We start from the raw sequence: 13,986 nt of genomic DNA, 5'->3' as shown, positions 1-13,986 counted from the left end.
GCCCTGTTGGAATTACAAAGTATTGAATCTGTTAGGTTGGCATACAACATTAGGTTGGAGAGAAGGCTTTTAATAAGAGCTCTCCTGCAGTGTTTCGCTGTCTCCTGTGAGAACAGAGATGTGCAAATGACCCGTGTTGACTTGTGTTCACATCACTCTGGCCGGAATTGGGGTTTCCTCCCCACACACTTTTACATGCACTCATGCAAATTCATGCAAATAAACACACACACACACACACACACACACACACACACACACACACACACACACACACACACATGCAGGTACGCAGACTTGAAATAAACAAAAACACACATACATAAAACAAAACAAATACACAAAAACAATTTGCACCAAAACCATTGTAATACACTTAACATAGGCATTTGATTTTCTTTCTTCAAAGCTGTTATCTGAATTTTTGGGGTTTAACGATAATATGGCTTTACTAAGCTGTGTGCCCGTCGCTTTTCAAAACAGCCGACAGCAGTAGCAGACAGGAACAAGAGAAGGTTCCCCTCCACTTAGACCTTTCTGCATTTAGCTCTGTCGGGTGTTGGGACCAGAATCCTGAGCAGTATGGGGGTGTTATTGGGTGAAGAGAAGGTGCACCCTCATCTCACGGCAGGTGGAGAACTCCTTGGAGGAAAAATAAATTCCTACAAGGAAACTATGAGATTCTAAGAATGGTTGAGGTTGAGGAGGTGTGTGTGTGTGTGTGATTGGACTGCATTTATATAGTGCTTTTCTAACCTATTGGCCACTCAAAGCGCTTTACAATATTGCCTAACATTCACCATTCACTCACACATTGTCACACCGATGGCGGAGTCAGCCATGCAAGGCGACAGCCAGCTCGTCGAGAGCAGTTAGGGTTAGGCGCCTTGCTCAAGGACACCTCAACACTCAGCTAGGAGGAGCCGGGGATCGAACTAGCGACCTTCAGGTTACCAGCCAACCCGCTCTTCCTCCTGAGCTACTGCCGCATATCTAAGCTACTGCCGCCCCGAGTGTGTGTGTCTGTGTGTGTGTGTGTGTGTGTGTGTGTGTGTGTGTGTGTGTGTGTGTGTGTGTGTGTGTGTGTGTGTGTGTGTGCGTGCGTGCGTGCGTGCGTGCGTGCGTGCGTGCGTGCGTGCGTGCGTGCGTGCGTGCGTGCGTGCGTGTGTGTGTGTGTGTCTGCCAGGGTGAATACCACCTTCAACAGGTGAGGGAATAGAGAGGTTTATTCGTCCATGTCCTAACTGGTCCTGAGGACCTGACACGGTCTGTTGGACCGACATGGGACAGGGCAGCAGCTGAACCTGGAGGAGTTAGAGTCTCAGGAGGAGGCGCAGGAAGGCCTGCTAGTAGAGATCCCTGGCCTGACTGAAGCGTGTAACATCCACTGGAGACATGGTGACCAGAATGGTTCAAATATAGTATAACATATATGCAGTTACTATTTGTAGTTCTGTTTGACTTTGTGTGTGTTTAAATGTGTGTTTGTGTGTGTATGTGTGTGTGTGTGTGTGTGTGCGTGTGTGTGTGTGTGTTCCATTGGACTGCTATTTCCCATGCTGGAGTTACTTTTATCACCTTAGATCTTTTGCCATCATCATTGTCCATCTCACACACAGACATGAACACACACACACACACACACACACACACACACACACACACACACACACACACACACACACACACACACAAACACACATTTTCTCATACACACACACGCACCGAAGCACAAAGTGTTTGCTTGTTAACCTCAGTTTGGTACCCAAAAGTTTGGCATTATTAATATTCACGGGGCAGTTTGGCTCATGCGTGATTCGTCAAGGACAATTGACTCAGGAGGATGAAGACGGAGCCAGAGGGTGTCTCCTCTCCTCTTCTTCTCCTTTTCTCTTCTTCCTATCTTCTCTCCTATTCTCCTATGTATCCTCTCCCTCTTTGCTGTCCTTCTCTCCTGTCTCACCCTACTACTAATATTTTATTTTTGCATTCACAGCTGCCAACACTGGCTGCATTTCAGCAACTGATCTGTGAGTTTCAGCATGCATTGGTAATCCCATCATCGGGAACATCCCATTATTGGCTTGAGTCTACTTACTGATAGTAAAACTGTGGTTTTACAACGTGTTCCTGAGCTTATGAGGCTTGAGTGGTCAGTTCTGCCTACGTTGCCAACCTCTGGAATAAACAGCATGCTGGTAACAGCCTTACACCTCTTAGGTACTCAGTGGTGCCATTTAAAGAGACACAATCAAGTATAAATACATAATTCATGTTAGACATCACATCTTTTAAAGGTTGGGAGAGAGAGGCAGAGAGAGTGAGAAACACGCATGGAAGAGAGAGTAAGAGAGAGAGGGTCAAACAGAGAGTGAGTAAGAAAGAGAGACTTAGAGAGAGATAGAGAGACCGACAGAGAGAGAGAATGAAGAAGAGAGAGAGAGAGAGAGAGACCGACAGAGAGAGAGAAAGAAGAAGAGAGAGAGAGAGAGAGAGACCGACAGAGAGAGAGAAAGAAGAAGAGTGAGAGAGAGAGACAGGGAGAAAGCGAGGAAGAGATGATGTGTCAAATACTGTACGCCCTCTTCATAACTCTGCTGCTGTCGAGAGGCTAACTTCCCTTTCATACATATGCATATGAAAACTATATTCTCCATGCACCTGTGGGCACTGTCAGGTAGGCCAATATAAGGATTTGTGAATCACTCATCAAACTACTGCCTGTGGCTTTCTGGCACCGCTCCGGATTGAGCCGCCCCCAGCCTGTGGTACAACAAGGTCGTTTGTGGGTCACTGCATAGACTCTCTCTGTATGGGTTTTGCCACATTGACACATTCATAGCTCATCTACTGAAATACACAAACGCATGCACCCAAACACTTCACACACACACACACACACACACACACACACACACACACACACACACACACACACACACACACACACACACACACACACACAGGTTCACCTGCACATAAATGTATGCAAACTCACACAGACACAGGGAAATATTAAGACACACACATGCAAATATAATTTGACACAAACACATACACGCACGCACACATATACACATATACACACACACACACATATACACAGACACACACACACACAAACACAAACACATGCACACCACACTTACCCTGAAAGACACTCACAGACAAAGATACAGCACAGTCATGAAAGTTTCACCCATTGCTATTATTTGGCTTCTCCAGCCTCAAATCCTGACTAACTCACTTACTATTGACTTTTTACATGTGCCCTCCCTCCACTCCTCACCCTATGCTTCTTCATCATTCATCAATCTCCCTCACACACACACACACACACACACACACACACACACACACACACACACACACACACACACACACACACACACACACACACACACACACACACACAGCATTCCATTCCATTTACCTCCCACAGAAATGCAATCAATTCCCATTCACCCGTATCTGTGAATTATTTGCTTGGAATTAGATGACAGAATGAAAATAAAGGACATGGTTATTGTGAATATTTCGTTGCAGTTTCACAGTAGACTCAAGAGCAATAACTCTGAGATCTGAGTCATTGTTTCCTGGCTGATTAAAAAACACCACACACACATCCCTTGCTGTAATGACGTGGGCTATAGATAGCACAGCACTGGTCGTGCTATATGCCGCAACACCCACCAGAGCACGTCTATAGTCTAGGATCTTTCTCCTGCTCATGCTTTTACTGTTAAACGGCTGGGCTCAATACAAGTTATTGTTTTTTAATCCTAGAGTCCAGTGTTAGTCTTGTTTATTGGCACATTAAAAAAATATTGATCTCTTTTCAACAAGATTTATAACCTGTCCCTTGCTGCTGGGACAGCATAATATTCTGCCCAGGGATTAAAAAAGTACATCCAAGCTTATCGTGGTGTGATGTCGTACACTCCGTGGCTATGTTCCTACCACTGTTAGAGGTTTAGGGTCACACTCCCTGCCTTCATATCACACGAGAAGGGATCACCTGCAGGCTGTGGGTACTTTACAAGCACACACACACACACACACACACACACACACACACACACACACACACACACACACACACATACACACACACACACACACACACACACACACACACATACACACACACATACATACACACACACACACACATACACACACAAACACACACACACACACGAGTCCTTTAGACACACACACACACACACACACACATTCACACACGCACATTCACACACGCACACACACACACGAGTCCTTTAGACACACATACACACACACAAACACACACACAAACACCTGAGTCCTTGACACGCACACACACAACCACACACACACACGCACACACACACACACACACACACACACACCTGAGTCCTTTACACGCACACACACACAGCCACACACACACACGCACACACACACACACACACACACACACACACACAGACACCTGAGTCCTTGACATGCACACACACACAACCACACACACATGTCAACACTCAAACACACACACCTGAGTCATTGAGACTTATTGCTTTTAATTACACCAAAACAATTATTTCAGTTGCGTCCCCTGGCTGCGAGCACTTTACAAAGTAAGCACAGAAGTTACAATACATCCCTAGTGCAGCTCTGACCCGTGAGTCCTGCCACAGCAGTTTGGTGTGCACGGTTTGTTAGCGAGCGTTACCTTACTGAAGACGTGCTCGATAAACTCAGAACAATGCAGGACATAGCAGTATATTTATATTCAGTCTTGACAGCCTAGATTTATCTACTTATTGGTCATTAACAATGATAAATATGTTACGCTTTAAAATGAATCTAACATTACTGTACACTGTAAAATGTAGAATAAAACAACTTATCAGAATTAATTCTTAGTTCATCTTTTAAAAAGGAATGGGGAAAATTACGATTATTATGATAAAATATAAAAAGCACTGCCCATTTTAAGAGGGTCTGGAGAGATGGGCAAGTGAACAGACAAATAGATGCAGATCGAGATGACGAAGGAGACCTCCACTGGCTCCCTGTAATAGCTTGCATCAGATTCAAGATGATGGTACTGGCATACAAGGCAGTCGATGGAACTGCCCCTGCCTACCTCCAAGCATTAGTAAAGCCACACACCCGAGCTCGATCCCTCCGCTCGACTACCTCAGCCGGACGTCTGGTACCGCCATCGCTAAGAGCAAGCAAAGGTCGATCAGCAAAGTCACAACTTTTCTCTGTTTTGGTACCTCAGTGGTGGAACGAGCTCCCTACCGATGTCAGGACCGCAGAGTCACTCACCAGCTTCCGCAAAAAACTCAAAACTCACCTGTTCAGAGTTCATCTCGACTCTGCATAGAAACCAATGCACAGCCACCATTGAATGTTGTACGTCCTGGCACTTAATTGTGCATAGCATCTACAGTAGCTGCTATCGCTGCTTTACACGGGGAATGGGTTAGCCTAGCGATTGTAATACTTGCACTTGGTTCTATGAACGTCTTTACTGTACCGACAGCGATATATTGTTTCACTTCTTATGACAAATGTACTTATTGTAACAAATGCACTTATTGTAAGTCGCTTTGGATAAAAGCATCTGCTAAATGCCCTAAATGTAAATGTAAATGTAAATGAAAGAGAGGAATCCACGTGTTTACCCAAGGAGAGAATGAGGTGTGTCAAACACAAAATATGACGAGACATCAATCAAACAAACAACCACAAATCACTGAAGTGAAAATGAGGGACAAATGTACTTCCTTACAGTCATTAAAATAATATGGATGATGGACGAATGAGTGAATGGTTGCATGAATGGATGATACATGGATAGATGGTTGCATATATGGTTGATGGATTCATGGATAGATGGATGAATTGTTGCATGGATGGATGATGGATGAAAGTCTGCATGGATGGATGCATTAATCAATAGACTGAATGAATGCATGAATGGATGAAGGGATACACATGGAGGCTGGGGTAGGGGGCGGTTGGAAGTTGGGACAAATTGAAAGTTTGACAGATTGCTGGACAGATTGTGACCAAATATCTCACTTGAAGGGGCAGAGCTAGAAAAGGAGGGACGCTAGAGTATGACAGAAAATGTACAGAGAGAGTGAGAGAGAGAGGGAGAGAGAGAGAGAGAGAGAGAGAGAGAGAGAGAGAGAGAGGGAGATAGTTGGAAAGCGAGAGAGGGAGAAGTGGGAGAGAGAGAGAGTGAGAGAGAGAGAGAGAGAGAGAGAGAGAGAGATAGAGAGAGAGAGAGAGAGAGAGAGAGCTGGTTGGAGAAGGGGAGAGAGGGTCTGGGAGTGTGAGAAGGCAGAGAGCAAGAGAGGGAGAAAATGAGAGAGAGAGAGAGAGAGAGAGGGCGAAAGGGAGAGAGAAGAGGGAGAGAGAGAGTAGTGGGAGAGAAGGAGGGAGCAAGAGGGCGAGGGGGAAGATTGGGAGAAGGGGGGAGAGAGAGAGAGAGAGGGAGAGAAGGGAGAGAGCCAAAGAAGGGGAGGGGCGGGGGGGGGAGAGAACAAGAGGGAGAGAGAAGGAGTGGGAGAGGGAGACACAGAAACACAGAGGCATCCCAGCGCCTGTGAGTATTTATAGATCAGACAGTCGGAGGAACCTCTGCCTGTCTGAAGCAGAGCGCACTCCCAGCTGCTGTGGCCGATGTCTCTGTATACATCTCAACGTCTGACCTCGGAACGAATAAATGTGTTGAACAATTCAAGGTTGTTGATTAGGAGCTTATTTAAAAGGAGCTCTTGATGGCAGTTCAGTTCCCAAAGAGCTTCACGAGTGCATCTTCAAATTAGATTTTTATGGCCCTGTTTGACAGGGATAAACGACCCAAAACGTGGATACATTAGGTAAGAAGGAAAGACAACCTTTAGCCAAATTACAAGCCTCAATTGCTATGGCTTTGCTCACTACAATATCTATGAGTTGAGATATAGGCCCTACCTAAATCCCTAATTAATTAATGCAATAAACAATAATGAAATGCATTTAAAATGTTCCACAGTTTTGATTGCCATCCTAAACTTGGCATTTTATTGATTGCATCGTTAATTTTTCAAGTGATATCTATAAGTTAATTTAGTATTAATAGAAAAAAAGGATGAGACTTGGTGATCAGGTGTATATTTTTCATGCGCGTGTGGGCGTGCGCGTGTTATGTGCGTGCCAGCGTGGAGGAGAGTCCGGTGAAACAGAGGCGCGCGTGGCTCACTTCACCGAGAGCGCGGAGAGCATCTGGTTGGCGAGAGCGCACGCTCATAGAGGGTCTCAAAAAACAACGACTTGAAAAGATTTCTTGGACGTCTTCCCCCCCACCCTCCAAATGGCAGCGTAACATGACTCGTTCATTCTAAAGTCGGGCCATCCGTCGTGAGGTAGGCTAACGTTAAGGCGCGTCTTGTGAAAAACAATTTGCATATATAGCATTCAAGCGCAAAGAAAAATGAAGACGAAAAACCGTGACCAAAGCTTGTCGGATTCCAGGGAGCTCGACGGCTCGTATGACCAGCTGACGGGTGAGTGAACGGGCACTTAAAGCCCCGGCGAATTCACAAGTAACGTCTACATTAAAGGATTCAATATGCAATATCAACAAATTACAACCGTAGGCTACTCCACCTAACTTGAACTTGTATGGTGTAGCCTATATCACAACCTGTTAGATGTAACCTGTTGTGATACAGCCAGCCGCGTTAACCAGACTTTCCAGCCAACATCGTGCCGAAAAAAAAACTAAAATGCATAATGTATCTTTTAATGGCATGTGTTGCATGCAAAATGTGTCAGTGGATAATGTCGATTACATATTGACGGCTTTTAAGTAATGTATATTATTAGTAAGATTTGCTGACATGGCTCATTTATGGGAGACCCATTGCTTGTATGGCCGGTTAACACTTGCTTCATGCGATATCTAAAAGTGTCTGACCTTCTTGAGTTTGGAGAGTAATGACTCGTGCCCTTCATTAGAACGACACGACGACAATAATTGTGTGGTTGACTCGTTTGAAGTGAATGGACTGTCTCGTGCCAAAGCAATTCACGCTTTCCCGCTTGCGTGTGAGCTTATGTTTGCGTGAGCCGTGAGCATAACCCAAACAATTTCTCCAGAATCATGTCACACGCTTTTTGTAGAGTGAGTTAATGTAAACCATTGCCGCTTGTACCCCATTGTTGGAACACATTGGATTCTCTTAATGGGAAAAGTGACAAGAAAAGAGAAGCGTTACAATTGGATGAATAGAAAGTCACGTGCGTGACAGACAGTGACTCCGACAGCTGTGAACATGTTTTACTAATTGATCATACAATAATGTTTACACACACACACAAACACACACACACACACACACACACACACACACACACACACACACACACACACACACACACACACACACACAGTATATCTTTATTGCGGTTGATGAGTTGTTTTTAACATAACATTTTAGTCACATGTATGCACATGAATTTCTCTCCAAAGACCAAATGACAAAAGTGTTGTGTAGCAGTTTGCATTGTGCTATTAGATAACTGCACTCTAGTTACGATGGTTGGCCCGCTCATCCTCAGCGGCCAGAATAAAGGGCTTTATGGCTGAACACATTGCGGCTCTGTCTGTCCTGATAGCTGTACCTGGGCTCCACGGAGCAAATCACATCTCATTTGCAGGAGAGCTATGCATTAGCTGCCAAGAAGCCTTATGTTTAGTACAAATCTAGTGCATCACAATTTAAGATAAGATTGCCTGTGTTTGTGTGTGTGTGTGTGTGTGTGTGTGTGTGTGTGTGTGTGTGTGTGTGTGTGTGTGTGTGTGTGTGTGTGTGTGTGTGTGTGTGTGTGCGTTTGTGTGTCTGTGCCTATCTGTGTGTGTACTAGTGCCTTTGTGTCCATTTTATTATCCGGCTGTGTGTGATCATGTGATATGTGTGTGCGGGTTTAGGCATCGGAAAGTGTCTGTGTACGTGCGACTGGGCATGTGCGGTTAGGCTATATATTTATCTTAGGTGGGTGTGAGTGGTGGGAGCTAGTGGTAAGAGTATGCTGTTAAGATTGGTGAAATAGTGAACATCACCTTCCAGACGGGGACTTCATACACTGGGATTGCCAGTGCTTGTATGCCATGCTGGTGGACCAGCTGTTCTGCATGGCCAACATAAAACAGGTCTACCAGGAGGATGGCAAATCACTTTGATGGAACATTGACTCCTGCTCTGCTGTTTTCAGCTTGTGTTTTTAGACTTCATGGTCAGCTAATCACACCCCTGTGCATTCATTCAACCCAGGCTTTTTAATGTCTTTATCGCTGTGTGTTATTGGTGTGCTTGATAAACTTGGATCCGATTTATCACGGCAGCTGACACAACTAACGATTATTCACATAGTCGATGTGTTTATTAGTTGCTCGTCTATAAAATGTCGTAACTATTGACACTAATGCCCATCACAGGTTACCAGATTACAAATAGAGTTATTTTAAGCAAGTGCTTGCTTGTTTGTTACGCAGCCAAGACATTTTTTCAGCCAAAGTATTTATTTTTATAATGCTTTGAAACCCATTAGCGTCTAGCTTTTTCCATAGCTGTTATCTTCACCGTCTTCCAATTCAATGCTCCCGTCCTACTTATTCCCTATGTCTATATCTTGTTTGATTTATATGTTCTATGCATCCGTTCTCAACTCCCAGACTCTTTGGCACAAAAATGTTAAGCCAAACTTTTCCTCCCTCTGTGATTGATCATGGCTAACCCATCTTCTATAGACCCCAGTGAATTCAGGCCCGCTTTGCCCTGAGACATGGAATGGTGAAGGATGGGCATACGTCTTGCCCATTCTAATGATACAATGCATTGCTGCGGTAAGGAAACACATCCTATGTTCAACTGGTGTGCTGCTCTACTTTATCTTTTCCATTCGCACGTCGGGGGAACAAACAGTAGGGACAAGTAGACAGGGGAGGAAGAGGATAAATCAAGACCTCATATTTTTTTCCGGCTGAAAAGCACAGTGTACACAAGGTAATTTGTGTACTGACTGCTGAGTGCATGACTTTCTGTTATGAGAAATGTTGTGTGGGTAGGACTTGTACAGTTGAGTCATTCTTCTTACTTAGAAGCAGTGTGTGGCTGTGTGTGTGTTCATGTGTGTGTGTTCATGTGTGTGAGGGATTGAGGGGAAAGCGAGAGGGCATGTGCTGTGCTGGTGTGTCGTTATGTGTTGGTGTGTGTCGGTGTGTGTGCGTTCTCGATGAAGCTGACCTGCGCATTGCTTAAAGGTAGTGTGGGTGGTCTCCAACCATCCGCCTTTGTTTAGAGTGAAACGAAAACCCTCTAGAAATAACTGCTGGTGCACCTAAGTGCGGTGGAGCACACTCACTAGGTGTTTGTGTGTGTGTGTGTGTGTGTGTGTGTGTGTGTGTTTTAAGAGTTGTGGCTCGAGAGATGAGTGGTAATTATAGAAGTGTGCTACAGTAATCTCCTCTTCCGCCTCACTTGCCAAACTCAAGGGGAATTGCATCAAATCATACACACACACATATACGCTTGGACACACACAAACACACACAAACACACGCACACACACACACACACACACACACGTACACAATCACTCATCCTTGTTTCTCCACATATGCTATAATGTCTACTTATGCTCCCTTTGTATCACTTGGCTGAGCCCAGAATATACCCTCTGTTGGCTAGGTGATGAGCAGTGCCTGTCAGCAGACGCCACCCAATCACGTTCCACATAAACCCTGCAAGCATATATGATGTTAACCGAAATTAAAGTTGCACACCCGCCTTCCCCACATCACCCGCCCCCACATCCTGCTCTGTTCGTTTTTCCCAAGTCGTTTTAGTTAAAGACAAAAGGAAGAAAACGTGTTTCTGTCAGAGACGATGGCTGTTAGCTGTGTTCAGTCCTGGCACTGTTTCAGAGCTGGACTGTCAACGTGGGAGGCGAGTGAGCCGTGATATATGGACACCTTCTCGCTAGGTGTTCTCTCAGGGTTCTGTGTGTTAATGATGGGGAACCGCAGAGGTAGGCAGGGCTTCATCTGGCTCTTAATGAGGGGGCGAGCTTGAGAGGATATTACTGATAGCCAATCAGCAGGGGTATACACATGTGGCCCACGGCTGACTGGATTTTGTCAACATTGTGGACGGAGTGGGGGCATTTCATGATAGAAAAGATGAGTCAGCATGTAAGTTCCTATTCCTCAAGGAACACCAGGAAGACCTTCAGGGTTACGTATTGAAACTATTGCTTGGCTGGTCAATTTTTGCACTGGCAGGTAAAAAGATTAGTTACTAAAAGTTTATTTTGGACCATTGTTAAGACTATTACAAGATATTCCCCAGTAAAGACAAAACAACATTAACTGCATTCACACTATTAAAGATTACATTGCATTAGAGGATATTAGATTGGATTACATTATTGGATTGGGTTACCTTGTGGGATTTGATTACATTATGGGATTGGACTGGATTGGATAAAATCAGATTATATCAATACTTAATCATCCCAAAGGGGGCATTATTTGTTTCATTAGCACACCAAATAGGCTTATGTAAGCCTAATAAATATAATATAATATTGATTACCATTATAATTGTTACACAAATACACATACATTCAAACGTTGAATGAACGATAAAAGTACAAAAGTAAAACATAACTGTAATGCAACCTGGTCAAGAAAAGGGAGACAAAATTGTGTGGTTGAGCTGCAGGGCAATTATTCTGCTTTTCTTCAGCCCCTGCACATGTTGATTGACAGAGATAATTGTGATATTGTATGAGCGTGTGTTCAGCGCTGGGGTGTCTCAGACTGTCAGAGGGGAAGGGGCTCATGGGCCCATCTCTGTGCGCGGGATTGGGATGTTAATTGCCAATGGCCATCATTAATAGGCTTGGTTTAATGTGTCATCTAATGTGCTGAGACATTTCTGGTATGTGAAACACCACAGGGGGCCCGACTTGATTTTACTGGATGTCATGGACACAGGCGCACACGCGCTCACACACACACACACACACACACACACACACACACACACACACACACACACACACACACACACACACACACACACACCCAGTGTCATTTGAGTTGCATAATCAAAGGGATCTTAAATATGATAACAGGGGGAGAGGAGGAAGACGTGTGAGTGTTAAGGGAAGGAAGGAAGAAGAGAACAGCATGGCCGCCTTTGAAAGTACACCCCCAGGAAGTACAGAGCAGACAGAAGGATTAGCCTGTCTGTTGGCGTTAGCCATAGGCTGAAAGAATATGGACATGGCGTCTGTGACTTCACCCGTTGGTTTACACGCCACCATTTTGAGGGTGCTTCTGTACGCCGCAACGCCATTGCTTGAGATTTTTTGCAACCAGCTTTCCATGTCCAAGGTTCTGTTAGTTCACATAACATTACTTCTACCCTCCACCTATGTGTTTTTTTCTCTGCTTTCCATTACGTCCCCTTCTTTGTTTCTTCTCTGAGAGAGACTGCGCACATACACACACACACACACACACACACACACACACACACACACACACACACACACACACACACACACACACACACACACACACACACACACACACACACACACACACAGACAGACGAACGTCTTGGGACTATAGCTTAATGGGAGTGGATGCCAGAATCAATTCTAACAAGTTTTAATCTTTGACCAAATGTGCGTGGAGACCTGGGATCGTTAATTAAAACCCGTTTTAAGTTCCAGCGTTGCCCCTCTGCCCTCTTATGTGCACAGCAGCCCTTCAGTGGGGGGGAGATGCAATCCCCAGGAGTCAAGAGGGAATCAGAGAACGCTTAAGTGTGCGATAGCTACTAATAGAATGAATAAGAATATGTGTGGAGGATAATGACAAACGAGGATGTTTTAAGTTGTAAGTTGTATTTATTGCAGTTGATGTAAGTTGCTCTTCGTAATGTGAGGGTCTGCTAAATTAAATTGCATTAAATCTGTGGTAGGATGTGTGACTGTGAGAGTATGTGTGTTCATGCGTATGTGTATTTGTGTATTATCCCCATTTTCTCCAAATCATGATGATGGTGATGATGATTGACTGAGCGTCTCAGCCGAAGACCATGTCATCCATCATCTGTCTCTCCCTGGGCCTGCACTGTCCTGTCACTCACAACACCTGATCTGCATTACCCCATGGTTCTAATGGGGTAATGCTGTCAATCAAATTGACAGCATCTTGTTGGCACCACAGAGAGAGATGGACCATGAGAGGTGGACCATGAGAGGTGGACCATGAGAGGTGGACCATGAGAGGTGGACCATGAGAGGTGGACCATGAGAGGTGGACCATGAGAGGTGGACCATGCTTCTTAACCATACTGACTCATCTTCTATGCTTGTGTGTGTTTGAGATAGAGCGATGGAGGGAGATCAGAAATGGTCTTATCTCATCAGTGGTTATCAGCTATATAGTTGGAATTGGAGATTAAAGGTTTATTCAGTCGGGCTTCGGGTGGTGCAGTGTGTGTGTGAGCCGTCCACTCATTTGGAGTGTGAAGGTCATGACATTCTCTATTTAGAGTGATAGAAAGTGTGTGTGTGTGTGTGTGTGTGTGTGTGTGTGTGTGTGTGTGTGTGTGTGTACTCTTGTGATGTGTGTCTATGTATGAGTATGTGTTATTTACTTATTTTCTTCAGTTTTTTCTTAGATTTTCTGCAGACTAAATTAAGTGCAGAATGCACTTCATTAGCCAACAGTAGGAAGCAGGGGAGCTGTATGGAGGCCAGTGAAAATATAATGGCGGTTACTTGGGAAAATAATGTCTGTCCACCGTGCGTCCTTTCTCCATCACTGCCTATCGCAGCTAGAGCCAATAAATGCCCGGGACAACTGCAGAGTCCTTTGTCCTGGAACTGAATCCCACCGCTCCCAAAACAGATAAAACC

At 44.7% G+C, this 13,986-nt stretch overlaps 1 protein-coding gene across 3 annotated transcripts in view; it reads left to right on the top strand.

The window, feature by feature from the left end:
• Positions 1-7,403: 7,403 nt before the first annotated feature.
• Positions 7,404-13,986, top strand: part of LOC307091828 (A-type potassium channel modulatory protein KCNIP2) — a gene marked incomplete at both ends in the record, with an annotated part of 73,810 nt that continues 67,227 nt past the window's right edge. For all 3 annotated transcript variants that reach the window (XM_079758655.1, XM_079758653.1, XM_079758650.1), the window contains one exon: positions 7,404-7,550. In XM_079758655.1, coding sequence (XP_079614781.1) covers positions 7,478-7,550 — 73 coding nt within the window. The remainder of the gene's footprint in view (positions 7,551-13,986) is intronic.

The sequence above is a fragment of the Pollachius pollachius genome, assembly GCF_949987615.1.
Source record: "Pollachius pollachius genome assembly, chromosome: 2".
In the NCBI taxonomy this organism is placed as follows: domain Eukaryota; kingdom Metazoa; phylum Chordata; class Actinopteri; order Gadiformes; family Gadidae; genus Pollachius; species Pollachius pollachius.
Note: the sequence above shows the minus strand (reverse complement) of the source record. Positions and strands in the feature narration are given on the sequence as shown.